The following is a 21743-nucleotide window of genomic DNA, read 5'->3' on the forward strand; positions in this document are numbered from 1 at the left end:
GTGATCTATTTATGACAGTATTTTGAAAAACATCTATCTTTGTCCCTGAGACTCCAGATGTTTGCTCATCACCACCACGAGCTTCACGTCTTCTCTTCATTTGCTCTGTCATTTCTTTCGTGTCTTTTCTTGGCAGTAAGTGCGGTTATTAAGGTTTTAAAAATTTCGTTTTTAACAACATTAGCAAAAGACAAAGGACAAGAGATAATTTCTTGACAGTAATGTGGTTATTAAGTTTTGCAATTTGTTTTCTGCTTTTTTATTATTAAAAAAAAAAAAAAAGATTGTAACTCTTGCGGTATGTCATATAGTTTAATGATGATTTTTTAAAAAAGACAACCTGTTGTAATACACTTGATAAGGACCAAAACCAATCGCAGAGTACATGGCGATGGCAGCGGCAGTGCAGGAGGCCATGTGGCTACGCGTGTTGTTGAGTGAGACGATACCAAAGACAGTCGCAGATGCCACATCGATTTATTGTGACAATCAGAGTGCGATTAAACTTGCGTGTAACAGTGCCCATAGTGCGAGATCAAAGCACATAGATACCAAGTATCATTTTGTCCGCGAGAAAATTATGGAAAATGTCAGAGATTTAGAGTACGTTGGTACAACAAATTAAATGATCGCGGATTCACTGACAAAAGCGATAGTTCCGATCAAGAATAGTTTTTCCAACCAAGGAATGGGGCTGAGATTGTTAAGTCCTATTCGCACGATATGTAGTCAATTTTTGTTTCGTTTGATTTGATTGAAAATAACTTTTTCTTTCTTTTCAGTGATTCGAGATCAAGCGGGAGTGTCGCGAAAATTAGAATATGTCATCTCGAATTTATTCAAAATTGGTTAGACTCCCGACCGGCGCGCTACGAATAGAATATACTTCCGCCGCAATCAACATTGGATCTGCCATCTCGCGAGAGATAATCGCGATCAATCGAGTCGTTAACGCGATGGATCCTTCTTCTTCGTCCGATCGATCCTCGCCGCGAGCAGACGTTTGTTCGATCGCGCCTTAAACTCGTTCTTATCTATATATATTAATTAATTAATAAAGGTTATACATATAAAGTGCTAACTGCAAACCTGCGTCTTTTCACTGCGTAAACCTCATACAATAAACTATATTTTAGATTTTTAACAAATTAAAAATTGAAAAAAAAAAAACAAAAACAAATGGTGAATTTATATAATCAATTTTGAGGGACATTCAATAAAAAAGTAAAAAGATTAAATAAATTGTTAAATGTATATAATCACTTTTGAGGAACATTCAACTTTTATGAGAACGACATATACTTTTAGCCGTTCTTCGAAAGAAAAAAGAAAAGATATTTCTTTCGTTATGTAATATTTTCTTTTAGGATAGATAAACAAATTTAGATCTTTACAATTTTTAATCTTTTACAAATGATTTAGAGTGTGACAAATATACTTAATATTTATATCTTACGCTCATTTAATTCGTCGAGTTTATACGACTCAATACTAGCGCAAATTCCTTCTATTGTGTCTTCCAAAGCCTTATAAATATGAGTGAAAAAGATCTCTCTGTAACGTTGAACATTTAAGTTGGAACTTCCTTCTTCTTCCTCTATTAGCATTTCTGGTTGTTGATCGATTCATTTTTCCGTATGTGTTCCGTATTCTGACGTTTTATTCTCCAACATTTGCAACGAAATTATAGAGTTTTGTCGATTTGTTATTCTTGGTACGACATGATCCCTTCGAATCAAGAAATTGTTCTTCACAAATTCACTTTTATCCTTAAAAAGATTCGTGAAACAGCATAAGATATTATAAGCAGCGTCGTATTTGCTACTACGAACGATATCGTACCGAGTTTGATCAGGCGTGAGACTTTCCTTGCAAAGATCATTGAATCGAACGAGCGTGTCTCGTCTGTACTTCGTATCCTCTGTTTGTAGAAGAATATCTCGCAGAGTATCTAGCGACGAGTTCCAAAGTTGTGCACTTTCATTGGCAAGGTCGCGGTATATCTTCTGCAGTTGCGTCACGATACTAGGATAATAATAATGGGAGCAATTTTGAGAACTGAAGAGATCATCTCGCGAAAGCAGCGTTTCATAAGCCGGCTCCAGCAGATCGCTCCACTTGGAGTTGCTCACAATTTTCTCGATGATTGTGCGTATCGCTGAATCACGTACGCAGTGATCCAGATACTCGTCGATCGCTCGATGGTCTGCTAGTCCTGAGCGAAACGCGCGTCGATCGTACAGCCCCAGAAGCGTAATACGAATGTCGATGAAGTCAATTTTGGTTTCGTAACGAGTCGCCAAGATTCGGTGAAAATTCCGCGGTTTCTGGATAGATACCAGACCTTCATTCTTACCGTCTGTCCGAGGAGAACGAGGCCTTTCGTCTTGTTAAAAAAGAACAAACTGTCGCGTTTCTCAAAGATCATGTTACTTGACTGAAAAGACGAGTCTCGCCAATGGTACGCGATAACGCGGGTTCCTTTGTTCTCCAGGACAATTTCTTTTTCGGCTGGCTCATCGATCTTGCTTACAAAAGTCAGGGACCAAGTAGTGGGATCGGTGTTTACTGGCTGTGTCTTAGAGAGGGATCTTTCCCAGGTAAATTCCCAATCTTCGATCTTTAGAATTACTGCATGATCGGCCTCTTCGGAGTGACACTTTGTCAGCGTCCTAGAGTCCTCTTCATTGTCGGACTCTGTAATTATTATAGGTGGAATTCGCCGTTGGGGTTGTTTCTTTCTAAAGGTACGTCCTCGTATGGCCAACGTTGTCATTTCTGGTTCCTTCGGCAGCAGCGAAACGATCTCCTCCGCCAACTCGTATTTACGTCTCTTTAAATACTCACTGCGTTTCCAGGAGCCTTCCTTACTTTTCAGCGCGGTGAGACTTTGTTCCTTCGTTATTAAATCCGGCAATCCAACGCGCATTAAATCTGGAAGGAGGTTCCGATCCTTTCTGGTGGGGGCTAGCGATATTTGCGGTAAACAAATATCATCACGATCCGGCAGATATTCAGGTGTTCGCCAAAACTCCGGTCCACCGCGATATTTATCAGAGACCATAAGTATGGCTGCATGTTCCATCAGGTCTTTCATCTCGACGAAACCACGAAATCTGTTTGTGAAACTCTGTAACTGATCTACTTGCGAACGACTGGTGGTAGACTCAATGCGACGGCTCAGTTTCTTGCGCTCTGCAAGCCACTTCTTCCAATTAACGAGACGATGATCCAGAATTCGCATCCGTGGAAAGAGGTTTATCTTTACTCGTTACGAATGACGGTCCATTTCTTTTCCAGGTTGGAGGCTCGTCGGGCTTACCGATTCTTCGCGCAAAATCCATTTTCAATATTTCAATATTAATTACTTATTCATTTAGGGAAACAGCCGATGTTAAATGAGTTACTTTCTTCAATAATAATCCGAGCAACTCAATTTGCTCAGTTTGAATTATATTGTTTCCTACTTTTTCCTTTCGAAACACACATGTATATTTATAACGTGTTAAAACTGAAGAGTGTAGAAAATGTCCGATTATCGATAATGTTTTATATCGATAAGATATATAAGTTTGAGTTGAAGTTTGAGCGGATTCGACGAAATGTCGTACTTGAAGCATTAGACCAATTTATCGCGATTAATATTATATTATATTAGTGTCATTGTATATTGGTATGAATTCTTCGAAAGGTGTTACAAGTACACAGAAAATTATTGAAATTTCATTATTTATACAGTTAAATTTCAGTCATTAAATATTTCTTTAATGTTCTTATCTAATTAGCTACTTGTGATCATAATGAAGAAATGGTTAGATTCATACAACAATTGGTACACACCGATGCCAAATTGAGCTCACCGATCAATTTGAACATTAGCCGGATGAAAATCGTGCAACTGAATCCTATAAAGTGGTTCAATTATAACGTCCTACCGAAAAAACTTAAACTCACCAACACTGGTTACACTGGTAAAGAAACGACATTTGCGTGTGTAAAACCCATAGAGTAACAATTATATCTCTCTATATATTGCGTTATATATCAATAATATTTATAACCAATATTATGAATCAATATTTGTCTAAATTTATGTTTATTGTTTTAATTAAATTTTTTTGTTGATAGTAATTCTTAGTGCGAAATGGAATGCGGAACGACCGTATTTATGTGGTGGACCTTATATCGACAACTACGTCTTCTCACAGATCCATTTTCATTGGGGTCGGACTGACATGGATGGTAGCGAGCACTACGTCGACGGTGGAAGGTTTCATCTTTGCGGTGTCTGTCGTAAATTCTATTTAATTACTGTTTTAATTTAAATATTTTTGTCCAAAGCATGCCGATGGAACTACATGCGGTACATTTTAAAAGCGAATACAAGACTCAAGAAGTAGCTCTTCGAAATAACGACGGCGTCACCATCTTGGTATATTTCTTCAAAGTATGAAAAAAACATGTTTGAAGAAAACGTCGATATATTTGGTTTCCTAATGTCTTGCAATTAACTTTGCACCTATATTATAGATTTACACCTATATTTCTTGTTTGATATATTTTATATGAGCTGAAATTGAAGAAACATTTAGATATTACGATATACATACGTAATATACATATATATATATATATATATATATATATATATATATATATATATATATATGTGCAATATATAGTATATGTGCTGATAACATTCTAATAGTTACAGCCAACTCCTAATCCACTCCTCAACGATATCATAAATGCACTATCCTTTGTCCAAGCAGCTCACTCTTCTGTCCGTTTAGTGCCTTTCTCTATTTCAAGCATCATACGATGCTTTCAACGTGATTATTTTTTATATTGCGGCTGCATAACTTTGAATGTCAGAAACAGTATAATTTGGCTGATTAGCAGACAACCATTGGGAATATCTGTTGAACAAGTAATTTATAATACATTCGAGAAGTCCTTATGTTAAGCTATCTGATCGATTTAAAATTAAATTAAAATGCAATAGAACATAACTAATTTCTCTCGTAACATATTTGGTTTTATTCCTCAAGGTTGCGACGTTTCGCACGCTGTACGATGAACGACAAATGCCGATTTTGTCGAATCGTCACCCATTGCAAGATAAAGATAATAGGACTGATACATGCATGGATCAAATCAATATTAATACTAATGACGGACAACGAAAAAATAATGGACATTGATAGTACACTGTAATTACATACATACAATACATTATGTTTATTGTATGACATCGATTGGATCTATTCAATTATTGCACAATTGTTAGCATTAATAAATAGATAAATTATATTTATATGTGATATACACATGTCGCTGTGTACGCATATATTAAATCACACTGAATTAAAAAAACCCTCACAAATGTGTTATTTATTTTAATATTTCCAACTACAATAAAAAGATTGGTGTAAAATCATTTCGAGAGCACCAAATTTAGAAAATGTTCCAGGACGAAATTTAAGTGAGCAACAAATTTTATTTCTTATGCTTTTCCTCTTGTATCCTTGCACGCTGAGTGTTTCCCGCTATTGATTAACTTATATTTTGCAAGCAACAAATTGTAAACATCGAAATTTGTTAAACGTCATGATTTAACGATAACATATAACTTTGATAAATAATAGTAAAAGTGATGGAAAACTATACACATGTTTTTCGTATTCATCAAATCATTTTGGGCTGGAAAATTGTTCCAGCATGCGGCGGAACTTTTGTTCATCTTGGATTACTTTAGTCTTCGGATTACTTGTTCCAATCGATGCAATATTTTTTAACTGAATAGTACTTTCGAGATGTGACTCGAGATACAAAACAACTAGAAATTACAATTATTTTCTTCTTCTGCGACGTCTTTTAGTCCGCTCTTTTTCGAGATCGCATCCGGGATAAAAGGAAGCGCAATCGACACCACCCAAGCCCAGAATAGATGCTTTTACAGAATCCAACATTGCCGACCATGGATTTTTGTGTAGCACTTTACCCGACAACCAACTCATACCTAAGCTGAAAAAGAGAATCTCGATGTTATCGTGTTAAGATGTAACTTCAAATCGGCATTTCTTAATATTGCATCGTCAAGTTATATGGTAACCCAGATAGCCAAACCTGCACGAACAAATTCTGAGCAGTGTCTGCAGTAAATTTTTGGTGTCAGAAAGGCAACAGATTTTATACAGAAGTTGCTCTTTCAGATGATGTTATCAAACTGTTATCAGAAATGCAACAGTGTCTGCTGACAGGCAATGTGAGCAGATTGGCAGCAGAAACCGAGCAGAATCTGCAGCTTTTGACACAATTCAAATTTAAACAGATAGGTATGCGGTGCACACGTCGAGTTCTTACTCGACGTTAAGATTTAGCCTGACAGTTATATAAGTTAATATACGCGCCTTGGCATGATAATATTAATTTTTCTGAAAATTTTTGTACCTGCGGCACAGAGGCTCCCATGGACAACGTCCACGCACACCGCAAGCAATCTGAAGTTCGAAAGCAAAATTCGGACTTCAGATTAGAATAAATTAACAATAAGAGAGAGATTATGCAACGAACTGTCAGAAAAACACATCGAGCCAAATGTACTTTAATTTAACCATATTGTTCACGTTGTTTTTACTGGATATATATTTCATTCTTATTATTGTGTATTTCTTTTCAATTTTGCATTTCTTTCCCATTGAAAATAAAGAAAAATAGCAATTTAAATAGCAGTATGGATTAGGGGTCATTTTAACAGCTGATTATGTATAGAATCTGCTCAATTTCTGCTGCCAAACTGCTCTCAAGTTATGTGCGCAGGCTCTGCACGATTTTTGCTGCCATCTGCTCACATTACCTGTCCAGCAGGCTCCGTCGGCAGAACCCGAGCTTAATGCGGACACAGATGGCTACGGTTTTGGTTTGGGATTCTGATCGAATTTGCTACCAATCTGCGGGCATGTTGGTATCATTTTGCTATCTGGGAATATAATGGTAATATATTATGTTACAATTTATATTACCTCCAAACGGGAACCCAAATCCTACGGCCATCATTGGCCCGCTTAGAGTATCGATTATCCTCGCATAGCATCCTGCGCAGACAGTTACCGGAATCTGCTTCGGCGACCATAGCTGCTTCAATGGATCTTAAAACGCGATAGGACAAATCATTCAAGTCCTCGTTGCTAGGAGTTGACAAAGGAAGAGGGATTGCGTGTCTCTTAAAACGTTGCCTACCGGTAGAGGCCATCATCATAGGTGGATTATTATTCTGAAATAGAAAAAACATATTTTTAGAATTCCATGTGAAAAACATGAAATTTCAATTTCCTTTTGTTTTTGTAGAATATGCTATTTTCGTTACGACAAATATCTTTAAAAATAATTATGTATTTTTCCGGAACAACATTTAGTACCGTGGTATTCATCAATAATTGAATGATGAATAGACCGAATGCCAAGAAAGCAAGCGCAGTAAGCGCAATTTCGAAGAAGTCCCTAATTGAAAGATCGTGGCCTTTTCCTTTGAAGTAGGAAGGCTTGTGATAATCCTCGTCATGATGATCGTGATGTTGCGGCGCGTAATAATACTCCTCGTGAATGGATGGGAAAAAATCTCCGTGATGCCCGAAGTCGCCATGTTGGTGACCAAATGCAGGTCCGTAATGGAAGGTATGATGTCCCGACGACGACAACATGTCATCTGAAAGTGTACGATATATATATAAAAAATATGCATCAGTCATTTCTTAACGAATTCCTTTTTTATATTGGCAAACGACTTAATAATCGTTTCTGCAATTTACCTTCGGGCGATGGCTCGTAAAAGCCTACTTTTCCAGACGGCAAAGGAGCTTGCATCGCGTAACCCGTTATTTCACCATCGAACTCCTCGATGTCATCGTCGTGCTGGACATCTTGTTTCTTCTTCATCTTTTTGTGTGGTGCGTAGTGTCGATACACATCGTCCAGCATTGTTGTCCTGTTAAAAGTTTAAGTGATACAAATATTATAACGACGATGGTACATTAATTTTACATTATACAATTTACAGTTATACAGTACAAAACTGTATAATTTGTTACAAAATATTTTTGAATCGAATTTAAATGAAATACTTTCGTCACGTTTCTTTCAAGTTTCAGAATACTTACAATTAATATTGTAAATCAAGGTGACTAATAGAAATTTGTTAATTTAAATTTTCAATTCAAAAACTTCTCTGTATAAGAACTATTACTAAATATGATTAATAGCAAATAGAAAAGAAATTTCAGAATATGTAGGTAAGTTGAAAACAATTTCTTCATACTGACCGTTGCAACCAATTCTTGTACTTTGAACTTCCTTCGTCCGCCAGAAGTTTATCATGAATCGTAACGTTATCGTTACCTAAGAAATTGTCCAAACTGTTGGTCGGCTGAGATTCGGGACGTCGTTTCACTCGAGGAGTGCTCACTTCCTTGAATATCTCTTCTGCCATGTAACCGTGACAAAGATACTCGTTCATTCTTTTCCTAATTTCACATGACGATTAATTTACAGATAATATATCCACACTCGCAGTTTCTTTTTTCGTTAACGCAAATCTGTTTGCTTAAATTGTTTCAACTCCTACCTGTGATAATCCATTTCATTTAACGCTTTGTCAAAAGATCCATCCACAATTTCGTTTACCGTTGTCTTGGAAGCATTGTCGATTGTTTGATCGTTGAAGAGGAACGATCCAGGCAAAAGATCCACAGATAGCAAATCGTTTTTATCGATGCAGAATTCGTTGCCGTCGTCGAAGCACTCCTGCGCTGATATCGTATAAATCGCGTAAAGACTCGTAAAATAATATATTATTCCGTAAGACCACTTTTCACTGTTCAGTCCTGACGAATGTTTTAATGTCATCTTAGCCCGTGTACCACCAGAGTTGTCACTGAAAGACAGAGGCGACTATGACTGACGAGAAGTCGACACGCTCGTGTGATAATCTTGTAAGCTTGTCTGCTAGGAATAATTGCTTTAACCGTAACGTTGCCTAAGCTGCGTTACTAGAGTTTTATATTTACAGTTTTAAGCGTGCCGAGAAAAACAGAAGGCAAGTCCAATAATTAATAACTTTTCAAAACTCCCGGCAATGTTTATTAGTTTAAGAATAGTATTTAATAGTAAATAAATTTTTAAAAGATGTTTATACGTATACAGATTCATCGTTGGAAGAAATCGGAGAGTATGTGAAATATAATGAGGATGAAACGTATAATTAGAATGTAAAGAAAATGACAATGTCATAGAGATATGAAAATTAATTAAGGGAACACCCGCATATCTGGAAAAGCGGGTCTCTCGAACATCTATTTAATTTCACTGACTAATCTCCGCGATTGGTAGCAGCGCCCGCCGATTTACGCGTAAGCTGACACTCGTGATTAAATACGTTTATTAAAAACCACTTAGAACGCTCTTATGAATGTTTCAGTAGTAGAGGGTCTGTCGGGCCTCCGCTCGAGGGTTGAGGTGGTAAGACAGGGTAATGGGGCCTTTGTTCCCCTGGGAACGCGCTCACCTGTCTAATATCTCGCGAGAGTGGCTATATCTGTACACACACCAAAAGCGGCCAGTTATACGCCGAGCTCACCGAGAATTAATCGCACAGTTTCAAAAGAATCCCCGCGTCTCGTTCTGAACCGACTGAAATAAACGTGAAATAAACATTTCTCAGGCATCGTTATTAATGACGTCACAGTCTGCGTAAAATTGTCCATATAATAAAATATATCAGTAATTTATTTATTAAAATAGACATATCACAAATGTTAAAATATATATATATATATATATATATATATAATTCTTGAAAATTATGATTGATTACATATAATGTAGCATAGCATGAGTAAAGAGAAGCAAACTTTATAAGCTTAACTTTAACGATAGAAAAATGTTTGACGTTTCTCGTGAATACGTAAACTCATGTTTAATATTTTTGACATATCGAAAGCACATATTGTGAAAGGCTATTTTGAGAAGATGCAAAATGTGGAGTTTAATCGTTGATGTGTGACCCTAGACATCTCCTTTTGCGTGAACACGTACTGCGGCGCGGTTTGTACACGCGTAAATTCACCCTCCTTTTCTCAGGTGCTTGATTGATCGTTTCAATTACCTGGCACAGCGTGCATCAAACGTGAGAGTAAACTTCGCATCGAGCAAATGGATCGTTTATTCGAGACACGTAGACACCACTGGATCGCGCATAAAACAAATGAAAATTAATTTAATATAAATTGTTCGAAATAGAATGCTGATAATTTTAATATCACGCGATAAATTTCCCTTCGCGTAAGTCGCAGTAAGTAAGTGTAATTGGTAAATTAAAATATTTTAAGAGAGACTGTTACATTTTTAGTTATTGCAGAAGATTTCGGAAGATTGTTTAAGCGTTCACGCTAGCTTCCAGGAAGTAATGTCCTCGGTCGTAAATTAACGTGTGCGTTGACCATGTCGTTACTTCCTCTCTTCGCACCTAACGACGCGCCTTAAGCGCATTTCACTTCATGTATTTAAGTTTCAATATTTGTCGTGGTCGCAAGTACGTGTAAAATGTTCAACCCCGCGCACAATCAGCATGTGCAAAAGCGTACGCGACACGAGACGAGCAAATTCGCTTAAATTCACGTTTAAATGTAAAAATAACTAACTCACGCGAGCCGCAACAGGTCAGAAGATCCCATTACTTTCATTGTAATATCGACTCGACTAAATATCTATAAAGACTTTAATGTCGAATTTAATGTAATTTACGCTTTCAGTTTTCATATTGGCAATTTAGCGTTCTAAATTCACAACTAAATTCTTTTAGTTATAATGTTAGCATTATTGTATGATCTATCATTGTCATATTTTTATCTTGGAATCCTCGAGTATATTCCCGACATAGTTATATCTATTACACGTTATCGAAATTTTATGCCGAGTAGTTGAGAATTGTTAATGACCATGTTTCCAGAATGCAACGTTGCATACTGAAATGTCTGATGTATATACGAAAAGAATGATATACGTTCTTCCACAAAGACGAAATAACTCAGACGTAGATCGGGGAGAGGATCGATGACGGAGAACCGCGCGGTTCACAATCGCCATTGGTCCTTTTAGCCGCGTGGAAGCGTGGAGCCGAGTGGATTTACGGCGTGCGAGGATGAACATTGAGATTGGCACGGGTAGTTCGAAGACTAATGGACGCGCCATTCGCGAAAATGGCCGCCATAGTCCGTAAACAGAAATGACACGATATCGTTCGATAAGGGCTATCATCGACGTGGGAAACTAAGAGCCTCGAAAGAATACAATTATGTACTATCGAAATGCTATCGTTTATATTTTTGTTTGATTGCACTTTAAAAACACAATTGGCATATGAATACTGGTATACTGAAGAAAAACTATCCTTTTTATAAATAAAATTATTAATCTTCCAGATACATTGTATATCATATATGAAATCTTATTTATTTGCCATTGTTAGATTTTAATACTATGTTAATAAAAAATATATATGCTATATATAGACATATAAATTGAAACGCATTCTTTTGGGATACAGTGAGAACCGCTGGGCATAGTTCGCTAAACGCGTGAAGAAGTGTTTTGCGGTACTTTTTCATGATGTTCTTCGCGTGGCAGAAGCGTTTATCCATTCGCTAAAGCGCGAACAGGAAAGAGAGAAGCGACCATCGTTTTACCGACATAAAGCTCCGAGATAGAGGGGTCAAAGAAGGCGGCCGCTGCGCGAGGAGCATGCGCATTTGGAACCAATCAGAGATCCACTTTTGATCCCAGATGAACCCTTTTCGGTCTGGCAAAACTCACTACTGCGCAAGCCGAATCGTCGAGCCCGAGTATCTTTTTGAAACGAATGATAAAATGCGTAAATGCCTCGATAAAATGAATACATGAGAAATAGATCCGTTGCGTATAAATTTACAAACTCGCGTTTTGCTGCAAAATGCTGCTTTTTTTTAATAATGACAATTTGTAACAACTTGACGAAATAAGTAAAATTGTTTTCATCGGACATTGTTTGTACAAAATAATAGGGCCTACTAAATATTGCGAAAATGTATTATATGTGTATATTTCAAGCATAGCGTTCTGATAAAATTCTGTTACCTATAAATTATCGATACTGAGGTATCAATATATCGATAATATATTATTGTAGTTTTAATTTTAATCCGTATAATTTCAATAATTAGCTAAAAATTCGTAATACTTGTAATGTTTCACATATTTATGTAATATACGAGAATGTTATGTTTACGAATCATCATTTGTTCGACGATTAAGAGATACGGAAAGAGTTAGAAACGATATCGTAAAATTTGAAAGCAATAATAGTACGTAGTTGATTAACTACATACTAGTATACTACTGCGATCTATCTCTTTCTTACTCCTTCTCCCTGCTATTGGAGATACTAGATGAGTGGGGAGTTCCGAGGTGCGAGATGTTCTTCCAGTCTCGCGGGATGACCTTCCTGGAAGGAAGCTGGTGGGGATGTTGGGAGGTCCTTCTCTGGACCACAGACACGTGCAACTTATCATACTTTCGGAAGTACTTGCTTTCGGACAGTTCGGAAAGAGATTAGTACGCGATCAGGCGTGATCGATCAGAAGGGTATCGAGTGCCGCATCGCTTGGAATTTTCACTTGTAAATAAATATTCCTTGTACTATAAAATGTTTCGCCAATTAAAAAATGCGCAATCTACTTGATATATTGTTTAACTGATACACCAAATGAAGCACGACAGCAACATTGCGGTCGAGCTGGAAACGTGTTTAAAGGCACAATTAAATACGATGGATAATCGCGACACTTGAAAAGAAAAACGCGAAAAGCTCGCTTCGCAGTAACTAACTCGGTGTTTAAGGCATTGCGACGGAAGTGCGCGAAGTTGAGTTAAGATTATCAATCACAACCGTGCGTCAATCACAACCGAGATCGATGATCTTTTACGAGATAGAACTCTGCCAGAATCGCGAGAAAATGAATAACGCTGTTTATGATCTTCGTCGGACAAGATCGCTACCGAGTGAGAACGAAGTCTTCGCGAATGATAATGAATCACCCATCGTTAATCAGGAGTCTGTCGAATACGCATCCGATTCCAGCTGCGAGGGCTACAGGGAGTTTCAGAGACAGCAGATCGAAAGAAGAAATTTGTCCCCGATCGCTGCCGCGTCCAGTGCTTTTACTATCGACAGCATCCTCGGAAGAAATGAGAAAAGGAATCATACCTTAAGAACGAATAGTTCCGGTGATAAAGAAGAGGATCAGGATGAAGGAGACGATAAAATCGAGGGACACTTTGTCAGGCCGACAGCGATACCAGCAGCACGCTCTAGTATACAATCTGATATATTTTATCATTAGGAAAATATTTAAATATTGATACGCAGAAATCAAACAGTAGCGGAGAATAATGATTTCATTCGAAAATATTATATTAGAAAACGGAAGAATATATTACGAAAGGCTTTCCAAAATTTGAAAAGAATTTTTTTTATGCAATTCTCATAATCGATATTACAAACATCACTCTCTTATCTTTTTATCTCTTTCTATTATATAAAAAAAAAGAACACTTTTGTGCAACTTGTTAGATATAGAAGGAGGCATTTATACACACGCGGGACTACCATATCCTGAAGGCGCGCTGCCCGATCCTTCGGCATATTCTGCGACATCACTCGCATCGGCATCCTTACTGTACAGTAGTTGGTTTGCTCAGACAAAGCCTGGACAGCTTTTTGGCTTACAAGGTAAGTTTAGAATAATTCATTTTATTAACTTAGATAATACATGAAAGTACTTAATCTCCAAAACAATTTAATTTGTCGTTGCGACAAACAGATAGTTATCACACATTCAACGTCGCGTATCTTTGGGTTGACCTTTTTCGAAAAGTTGAAAAACATTTAAATATTAAATATTCATGAAATAAATTGGATAGCTAGATAGAAAAATATTCAGCTAATGTTGTAAGAAAAATCGTTACAGCACTGTATAATCTTCATGACTGATTGTAAGTCACGAATGTTCTCGGAGAATCGCAACGACAAAAGCACTCTAATTATTATCCACTCGTAATAACTTGGCGCCGTAATTCCATTTTCGCGAACAATACACCGCAAGAGGTGTAAGGCTGGCACCCTCTTTCACGGCTTCAACGAATATTGGATATTATACGAGGCGCCTACGATAACAACCTTTCGACACGCGAAACACACATCAGTAGCCCAGTTGTTGCATGCCCCCCGTTTTCGAAGCACGTTATATTAAATCGACGAGATATTAAATACTTGACACTACCTGAAAATTAATCAAATCATTCTGCTTTTCTCGCTTTTCTCGCTTTTCTCGCTTTTCTCGCTTTTCAACGCTTAAACGCGTCGCTTAGAGGACGTCATTCGTTTTCTGTCATTCTAGTGAAAATTCCTTAATATCATTGCCTTGTACATCTTAATTTACTTATTACGTCGACTATGATATTATATAAATTATATAATACTACAGATGTTGTTATTGTAAATTTGTCAAAATTGCAAAAACATAAACATGTTATGAAAACATGCGTCAATGTTTAATTAAAATTTCAAAGATTTTGCAACTCTGAAGCAATAAGGTTCAAATCCGCCATCGTTGTTCTCCCTTCCGGCTACTATCCGCCATGCTGTTAGAAGCCCATTTATCAGCATCGTTGGTCTAACTATCTTCCGCGAAGGTGTTAAATGTTTCTATACGCTCGTAAATCTTGGTCCCGCCGGTTCTTCTCTTCGTCACCGTACGGCGTACGCATTCTCCTTTCCGGTCATCATAAAAGTCTTTCAGCTTCTAAGAAACGCAGTTACATTATATGCGAATTGCGCTCTTTTTCATTTTATACTTTTCTAATTTCTATTATTAATCGAATTCATACGAACAAAAGGTAAATAAGTTTTAAAATTTCATAAATTCTAACAAAATCATATTTAATCGTGTTATATCGCGTTATATCGCGTTATATCGCGTTATATCGCGTTATATCGTTCCTACTAATTGTTAGATAAACAATTATTTTACATTGATGTGTAGTTGAAGACGTACACCAAGCGCTTCTTAAACATTTGGCATCTACACAGTACAGTATATATCGTGCTATTGAATTTCCTATTGACGAGGCTAAAGAATTACACGTGTATTTTGAGCTTTTAAGTTGCAACAAGTGCGTTGATAATGGTTAATGTAACGTGATGAATCATGCATCCAAATATTTTCGATATACAAGTTTTATTGTAACAAAATTCAATCTTTATGACAGAATCTCGAAATATTATACATAAACCGTTAGAAAAATGTAAAGACTCGATATTTTTTCACGTATTAAAGATAATAATGCGATATATATATTTACAATTTTTACGTTGACAAAGAATGATGAGATGCTGTCAATTTCTGCCTGGTAAAACCATATGTCTCTCCTCGATCGTAATCGTAGGCACTATAGAAGGGTCCAATAGAAAAAACGAAAGTCTTGTACAAATACGTGACATCTATCTGTTGACTCATCATGTAAGGGCCGTTCGACTAACTGATGATTAAACACAAGAGTCCAAAATTTCTATCTCCATGTGAGAGAACATCTATTTTCAGAATTGTATAAACAATATTTACATTACTAACGCGTTCGTAAAGTACATGAAAAATTTATCAAATATTATCGTATCGTGCATAATATGATATAGAGTTGTTAAACGCGTCTATATTTCTACATATTTCTATATATCAAAGGTTAAGTTCCGCGGGAGAAAAGCAAAATAAAAATTACATTTCACAAAATACCATGTACACGTAGATACGTTGTATATATAGGGTAGGAAGAAGAACTACGAGTTGCAGTTGTTATTGTTACTCTGAAATCTCGAACCGCGCGACTCGGACAAGCTTCTAGCTCGAGCGCAAATTATTCGCGGATATTTGCCAACGTGGTTAACAATCACCTTATTGTTTTAGCGCGACTAATTACGTTATAATGTATCAAATCTGTTTTTCAAAGGAAATATGTAGTACTCGTTTGCACCAGAATGATAATCGTATCCAAACGTTCTCCGTCATAAATTGTTTGCGCAACTCGTTGCCGCTTCGCCTCGATGATGTTGGCAGTAGTATGTCACACATTCGACAAACAATCCCACACATTTTAGATACGTTTGGTGATGCTAGATGGGTCTCGGTGTGCCGATACGATGCGCCGAAATCGTAAGAAGGTGGTAATTGAGCCCGAGCTGGTGATGTTGGCCGAGCAATTAAGAAGCGCGATTAGAATGTTAAATTTTTATTAACGTAGCGATAAATCTCCGAGTGTCCGAAACTGTCAGATATCTCGAGTCCTCACACGATCAACAGTAATCGCAAAGTGGACATCGAGCTCGCAACAATCATATTCTTGCAGCACCCAAACCGAGTGGCAGGCGGTCAAGAAAGCCGGGAATCGATCGAAAGCCGCGCCAAGCTTACAGCGCGAAACAACTGGAAAGACTCGAGGCAGAGTTCAAGGTACATATATTATATATACATATATATATTTTTTTTTTCCTTAATGTAACTTGTCAGGTATCTTTATCTTCGCAGATCGACAAATATCTCAGCGTGAGCAAGCGAATGGAGTTGTCCAAGTGTCTGAACCTCACGGAAGTGCAGATCAAGACCTGGTTCCAAAATCGTCGCACGAAATGGAAGAAACAGCTAACGTCGAGATTGAAGATCGCGCAGCGACAGGGACTGTTCCCACCGACATATTTCCCGACCACCCAATATCCTCTTCTACCGTACTACGCGGCGCCTTTGATGTTTGGCAACCCACTGTCGGATGACGCGAACACTAACTTGCCGACTCGATCCACGGTATCACCCTCGGATACGGTTTGATGCGCAGCGTGTATTCGAATTACTCGTTGGTCGATAATCGGCCGAGCAACCGCCAAGTGCAATAAAATCTTCCACTGCGAGATTTTCTTTCTTTGCATTATCATATGGATTTGCATTATGTGCTCGCAATCTCTGTGTACAATAATACCTATCGATGCGCGTGTGATTATTTATATTTAATATCACCAAGTGATTATTACTTGTAAGACATGATTGGTGATTGAATGATTTGTATGCTTACATTTGCGTTTGCGAGTTGCGACATGAATTGCGGTAATCAAATGTGCGATCTCTCTATCTAAAATATATCAGCTCTATTATCAAATTTCTCTCGGTTGTCTTTGCTGTGTATAGACTGATGGCGGATTTATATGTAACACCTACGAGGATATTATATGAAAAATACACGAGTTCCGAAGTAACTCCAGCAACAGTTCTTCTTAGTGACTGAATAAAATCGTATTCCGATGGATGGTAATGCTGTGTAAGGAATGCGTGAAAATAATATGGAAACGATATAGAGCTGTAAAGAAAAGCCGCGCTTTTACTATTCTTAATAAAGAAGGGGATAAAACGAAAACTTCTTATCGCCTGTCAAATCGAGTTTTTATGGTTAACGAAACAATTACGTGAGACTTTGCTCTTTCTCTCGTGCATTGTTTAACAAATCGTGTTCCCTGTTTGCAATAGTTTCTTTCTTTAATCTTTGAATAAGAAAATGAGAAAACAATGTTATGATAAACATTCTCAATAATATAGCTCAATTACAAATTCTGATAAAAATATATAATTTGATAATTTGATCGAGAATTAATGGATCACGACGCGAACAATTATATTCTTCTACCAGTGAGCATCATTAATCCAAAGGAAGGTTTCGAGATTCGACTTGTCAGGCGTCCTTCTCTCTGCAGCATTTCCCATTCCTTCGCTCACATTTCCTCGCGTTATCATCGCGTCTGACGATCGTCTTATCGGTCTCGCAGGCGGCGTGTCGTCCCGCCGGGCACTTGTTCCGCGTCAACCCCGGGAACACACCGAACTTGTTGCGCTTCTTCACTCTTATTATTTCTTTGCGCCGTAGCTCGTTTGTGCCAGGGCACAATGTGCTCGTCTCGCGTGTCCTCACCTTGACGGACGACCGCGCCACGTGCACCAGCAGCAACGGACTGCAGCTCTTATCGAGCTCCGGGGACATGGCCGCGCGTAATTTATGAGCTGAAACTTGGACGTACTTGTCTGACTGTTCTGGCTTAGTAGTAGTAGTAGCCGCCGTGATTGCCAGCGTGTTCTGGGCGCACAGGTAACAGCAACTCTTCGTGAAATCTGTCAATAGTGGTGGAGGCAACAACGGAGCTTTCCTGGAGACGATGCGATCCTCGACAACGAAATCTTCGTCGCGCGCATACGATACTTCTTCTTCGCCTCCTTCCCTTTCATCCTTCTCTTTTTTTCTTCTCTCTTTTTTCTTTCTCTCCCTTTTGGTGTCCACGATGACATCGGTAAGTTGTACCAATTCGTCCTGTTTATGACTTCTCTTAGGTTTCCTCGTGACACTTGGACTTATCGGATCTCGACGCGGATACCACGCGGCTGATACACTGGCGACCGTTGTTTCATCGGGCTTCTCACACTCCTTGCTTCGTTTCTTCATTCGCTCGAGAAGTCGTCTCGTCGGCTTTCCCAGAACGTGCTCGGAGCATTCTCTTTTTCTGTGGCAAAGTTTCACGCACCACAGATATAGCTTGGCGCAGGATTTCTCGTCGATAGTCCCCGACTGATGATATCTACGCGGCGAATCGATGTCGCATGTACCGACTCCTTTATGCTTTTGCTCTAGTTTTTCAAGATTCCTAGGCACACCTTCCTCTGTGCTATTAACGTGCCGTTCACGATTTCTGACGTACCAATTTTGTGATGTCACTATGAAATTGAAATTGATTATCACTTTATCATTAATTTTCACTGCAGTCGAGATATCGTTATAGAAAGTAACAATGAAATATTACGATACAAGATGGAAATATTATGTAAAAATATTCGCTTCTTTATGGATTTTATTTCTTTTGATGTATTATATTAATCTCTATCTAATCTATTATTCTCGCGTTATATTTCTAATATATTCTAACATTATTTTTCGGTTTTTAGCGAAAAGAGAAACGATATCCACGTGCGGTACGTGGAATTGAAAGTGGGAACGAAACGCTAGATGGAAATGGAGTTATATATTTCAGGTTGATTGAAACGGTTGAATATTACATACATTGCTTACCGCTAGGTCCATACGTTGAGGAATGCGCAGCATTTTGCGACAAATGCGTTTCGTATTCCGTTTGTGCATTTTTCGTGTCAGATATTTGTTCTTTAGAAAATCGTGATGGATGCCCAGCAGTATACCGAACGGCCTGCACGGATCGATTCGCCGTCACAGATTCATCCAAATTCGCTGTCGGACGCATTTTCATCCAATCGGAGTTTCTCAGATTCCATTCGTCGAGGATTTACTGATCGCTGGAATTATTCTCATTTAAATACACAGTTTCGATAGAAAATGGATTACTACGACGTATTATTATATTGAATAAATCAATTTTCTACATAGTTTCGCATTTTCTCAGAGAAAACAGAATAATAACGTAGATAAAAATGCAATGTTACTAATAATTTCGATTAAATTCAATCTTTCATACGATTCGCTGTAATTTCAAGAGGTAATCGTATAGGTTAACGTAATGCGATAAAAAATTATTGAGCGTATGAATGGAATGGTACGAACGAACAGCTTCCTAAAATTTCTCTTTGCATATTGGTTTTTTTACGCATTGGGGATAAAAAGTGGAATTACTGCGGTTCCCACTTTATTATATTGAAGTACCTCCTCATTTAGTAGTAAACAACTGTCAAACCACGCAACTTTGTTTATCACAAACTAGTAAGAAATCTAAAAACGCTTTTAAAATTTGAAACATATTGTCTTGTATTTATTCTCGTTGTAATTACATATTCTTAAAATAGCAAATGTTACTACTTCTTCTTGTGTTAAAAATACTTTCGTATTTCACATTTACCAGCCCTTCACTGCGCATCGAAGATTGAAATTTGACTAATCAGGACAAAAGGAACTAAAATTTCCTTGTTCCGATTGGTCAGATTGCAATCTCAATACGTAGCCTAATACGGGTTTTACGTTCAATCTACAATAGGTGTAGTAAGCTTAATATAAATTAGTCCATCTATTTACTGCTTCATTTATGGATTACTAGCACGGACCTCTACCGCATATTTGCTGTACTAACACCTCTGGTGCTGGCGTAAGAAGAAATCGATGTGTCACGTGACAGCTTGAGGATTCTCTCATGTGATCTTCCCGACCTCCCGTCAGCTCTGACCGATCTGTGCGTGATACGTTTGTTGGCTCTTGGTATCGTTCACGCGAGTGTCAGAAGAATCATTATTATCGGACAAACATGGGAGCGTCCGCGTTACCTGTAGCAATTTTTACGATTCTCTGGGGCGTCGTAGCGATCGTAGGAATAACTTTACCGCTTTTCGTCCCTAAGGGACCAAATCGTGGGTAAGTAGACTCCAATGTCTTTATTTCCTTAGTCCTTGTCGCGATCTATCCAAATCTATACAATTTTGATAAGTTTTTTTTTAAGTCAATTTAAGATAAATCGATGTGTGTTGCTTGTTACCTCATGTTACATGTTGATTATTATATTTCAAGTATGTCAACGTGTGTTTTTAGGATACTGCAGGTTCTACTAATATTGACAGCTTTTACGTGCTGGTTATTGTAAGTATAGTAATCTTTACAACACTTTAATGTTACAAGTATCTTAATACACGAATGAAATTTTCCATAGTTGGCTCTGCTGCTACATGGCACAAATGAATCCATTAATTGGACCAAGGTTAGATAATATAACAGTACTGGTCATGGCTGAGCAATGGGTAAGTATATAGTACGAGAAATCTATCTAATTATTTTATAACTAGACCATAATTGTTATTTCCTTACTTTAGCATAAAAGAATAATTAAATTACGCAATTAAATATACATGTGTAATGATAATCAATTTACATGCTGTTGCGTATGTAGGTGTTATTGTATAACTGATACAAAATATGAGATAGATACAACAATAATTTTCTTGCAGGGCAATCGTATTCCAGGTGCAGCAAGAACTTCGCAATAGAAACTTTTGATTTTAATTAATCGTTTATGCATTCATGCATTCCCTAACATATATATGGTTTTTAATAACAATGTATAATTATCCAGAAATGAAATTGAATGCTAATATGTAATAATTAATTCGGATTTTACGTTATGATTGAAAATTTCGTTATCATTGATGAAGAGATAATGCTTCTGTATATAGGATATCTATCGTTACTACCTTTTTAGGAACGTGTAAAAAGTTTCAGTGTGTTATGTATATTTATCTATATTTACGTGCCTATATGAACTATATATATACATACATATATGGATATTGTAATAAAAAATGTGCTAATATAGTATTATAATTGAAAAAATATATCCTACTAAGTATCTAAATGTTCTACTAGCTGTGTTGTACGTAATTAAGAATATATATATATATATATATATATATATATATATAGTAATTATTCATCATTATTACATATTATTTTTTCTGTGTAGTTGATGCAAGTCCTGTAGGTAATTCTAATACACTTGTTTTAGAAAGAAATGAATTTAGAAAAATGATATAAAATAATATAAATGTTATGTCTAATTTATT

General features: G+C 37.2%; 6 protein-coding genes across 9 annotated transcripts; 3 read left to right on the plus strand and 3 right to left on the minus strand.

The window, feature by feature from the left end:
* Positions 1-398: 398 nt before the first annotated feature.
* Positions 399-3344, minus strand: LOC113562319 (MYCBP-associated protein-like). Its single transcript, XM_026971374.1, is given in 3 exon segments — positions 399-2213; positions 2216-3233; positions 3235-3344. Coding segments are annotated over 3 exon segments (1896 nt in total). The 3' UTR covers positions 399-1445.
* A 464-nt stretch (positions 3345-3808) lies between these two features.
* LOC105288049 (carbonic anhydrase 1) lies at positions 3809-5376 on the plus strand. Its single transcript, XM_026970960.1, has 5 exons — positions 3809-3971; positions 4129-4270; positions 4342-4447; positions 4709-4930; positions 5052-5376. The coding sequence occupies exons 1-5, from the start codon at positions 3809-3811 to the stop codon at positions 5202-5204; spliced, it is 786 nt and encodes a 261-aa protein (XP_026826761.1). The 3' UTR covers positions 5205-5376.
* LOC105288002 lies at positions 5219-8922 on the minus strand. Its single transcript, XM_011353924.2, has 6 exons — positions 8624-8922; positions 8322-8522; positions 7812-7987; positions 7422-7708; positions 7026-7276; positions 5219-6027 (listed from the first exon to the last, which is right to left on the minus strand). The coding sequence occupies exons 1-6, from the start codon at positions 8902-8904 to the stop codon at positions 5853-5855; spliced, it is 1371 nt and encodes a 456-aa protein (XP_011352226.2). The 5' UTR covers positions 8905-8922; the 3' UTR covers positions 5219-5852.
* Positions 8923-12552: 3630 nt separating this feature from the next.
* On the plus strand, positions 12553-17542 carry LOC105288003 (homeobox protein HMX2). Of its 2 annotated transcripts, XM_011353926.3 has the most exons (4): positions 12555-13404; positions 13664-13822; positions 16492-16595; positions 16671-17542. In XM_011353926.3, exons 1-4 carry the CDS (start codon positions 13005-13007, stop codon positions 16965-16967), a joined length of 960 nt encoding a protein of 319 aa, XP_011352228.1. In that variant the 5' UTR covers positions 12555-13004; the 3' UTR covers positions 16968-17542. The 2 variants fall into 2 exon arrangements, with proteins under 2 accessions (XP_011352227.2, XP_011352228.1); XM_011353925.3 differs by having other exon boundaries at positions 12553-13404; positions 16492-17542.
* Positions 17543-17640: 98 nt separating this feature from the next.
* LOC105288004 lies at positions 17641-20127 on the minus strand. Of its 3 annotated transcripts, none has more exons than XM_011353928.2 (3): positions 19747-20127; positions 19234-19481; positions 17641-18890 (listed from the first exon to the last, which is right to left on the minus strand). In XM_011353928.2, the coding sequence occupies exons 2-3, from the start codon at positions 19433-19435 to the stop codon at positions 17860-17862; spliced, it is 1233 nt and encodes a 410-aa protein (XP_011352230.2). In that variant the 5' UTR covers positions 19436-19481; positions 19747-20127; the 3' UTR covers positions 17641-17859. The 3 variants fall into 3 exon arrangements, with proteins under 3 accessions (XP_011352230.2, XP_011352229.2, XP_011352231.2); XM_011353927.3 differs by having other exon boundaries at positions 19846-20124; XM_011353929.3 differs by having other exon boundaries at positions 19243-19481; positions 19846-20120.
* A 157-nt stretch (positions 20128-20284) lies between these two features.
* Positions 20285-21584, plus strand: LOC105288006 (V-type proton ATPase subunit e 2). The gene is made up of 4 exons (XM_011353930.3): positions 20285-20544; positions 20719-20766; positions 20837-20924; positions 21132-21584. Exons 1-4 carry the CDS (start codon positions 20438-20440, stop codon positions 21168-21170), a joined length of 282 nt encoding a protein of 93 aa, XP_011352232.1. The 5' UTR covers positions 20285-20437; the 3' UTR covers positions 21171-21584.
* The last annotated feature ends 159 nt before the right edge of the window (positions 21585-21743 follow it).

This window comes from Ooceraea biroi, chromosome 7 (assembly GCF_003672135.1).
Source record: "Ooceraea biroi isolate clonal line C1 chromosome 7, Obir_v5.4, whole genome shotgun sequence".
Lineage (NCBI taxonomy): Eukaryota > Metazoa > Arthropoda > Insecta > Hymenoptera > Formicidae > Ooceraea > Ooceraea biroi.

Coding starts and splice junctions, on each gene's coding strand:
- LOC105288049 (XM_026970960.1), top strand. CDS start 3,809: ATGGTTAGATTCATACAACAATTGGTACACACCGATGCCAAATTGAGC. Junction 4,448..4,708: donor TCTTGGTATATTTCTTCAAA/GTATGAAAAAAA, acceptor ACATTCTAATAG/TTACAGCCAACTCCTAATCC. Junction 4,931..5,051: donor TGGGAATATCTGTTGAACAA/GTAATTTATAAT, acceptor TTATTCCTCAAG/GTTGCGACGTTTCGCACGCT.
- LOC105288002 (XM_011353924.2), bottom strand. CDS start 8,904: ATGACATTAAAACATTCGTCAGGACTGAACAGTGAAAAGTGGTCTTAC. Junction 8,523..8,623: donor AATGAAATGGATTATCACAG/GTAGGAGTTGAA, acceptor ATGTGAAATTAG/GAAAAGAATGAACGAGTATC. Junction 7,277..7,421: donor AATTATTGATGAATACCACG/GTACTAAATGTT, acceptor TTTCTATTTCAG/AATAATAATCCACCTATGAT.
- LOC105288003 (XM_011353925.3), top strand. CDS start 13,005: ATGATCTTTTACGAGATAGAACTCTGCCAGAATCGCGAGAAAATGAAT. Junction 13,405..13,663: donor GATACCAGCAGCACGCTCTA/GTATACAATCTG, acceptor GCAACTTGTTAG/ATATAGAAGGAGGCATTTAT. Junction 13,823..16,491: donor ACAGCTTTTTGGCTTACAAG/GTAAGTTTAGAA, acceptor ATATTCTTGCAG/CACCCAAACCGAGTGGCAGG.
- LOC105288004 (XM_011353928.2), bottom strand. CDS start 19,435: ATGAAAATGCGTCCGACAGCGAATTTGGATGAATCTGTGACGGCGAAT. Junction 18,891..19,233: donor TGGACCTAGCGGTAAGCAAT/GTATGTAATATT, acceptor TCAATTTCATAG/TGACATCACAAAATTGGTAC.
- LOC105288006 (XM_011353930.3), top strand. CDS start 20,438: ATGGGAGCGTCCGCGTTACCTGTAGCAATTTTTACGATTCTCTGGGGC. Junction 20,545..20,718: donor CCTAAGGGACCAAATCGTGG/GTAAGTAGACTC, acceptor GTGTGTTTTTAG/GATACTGCAGGTTCTACTAA. Junction 20,767..20,836: donor GCTTTTACGTGCTGGTTATT/GTAAGTATAGTA, acceptor AATTTTCCATAG/TTGGCTCTGCTGCTACATGG.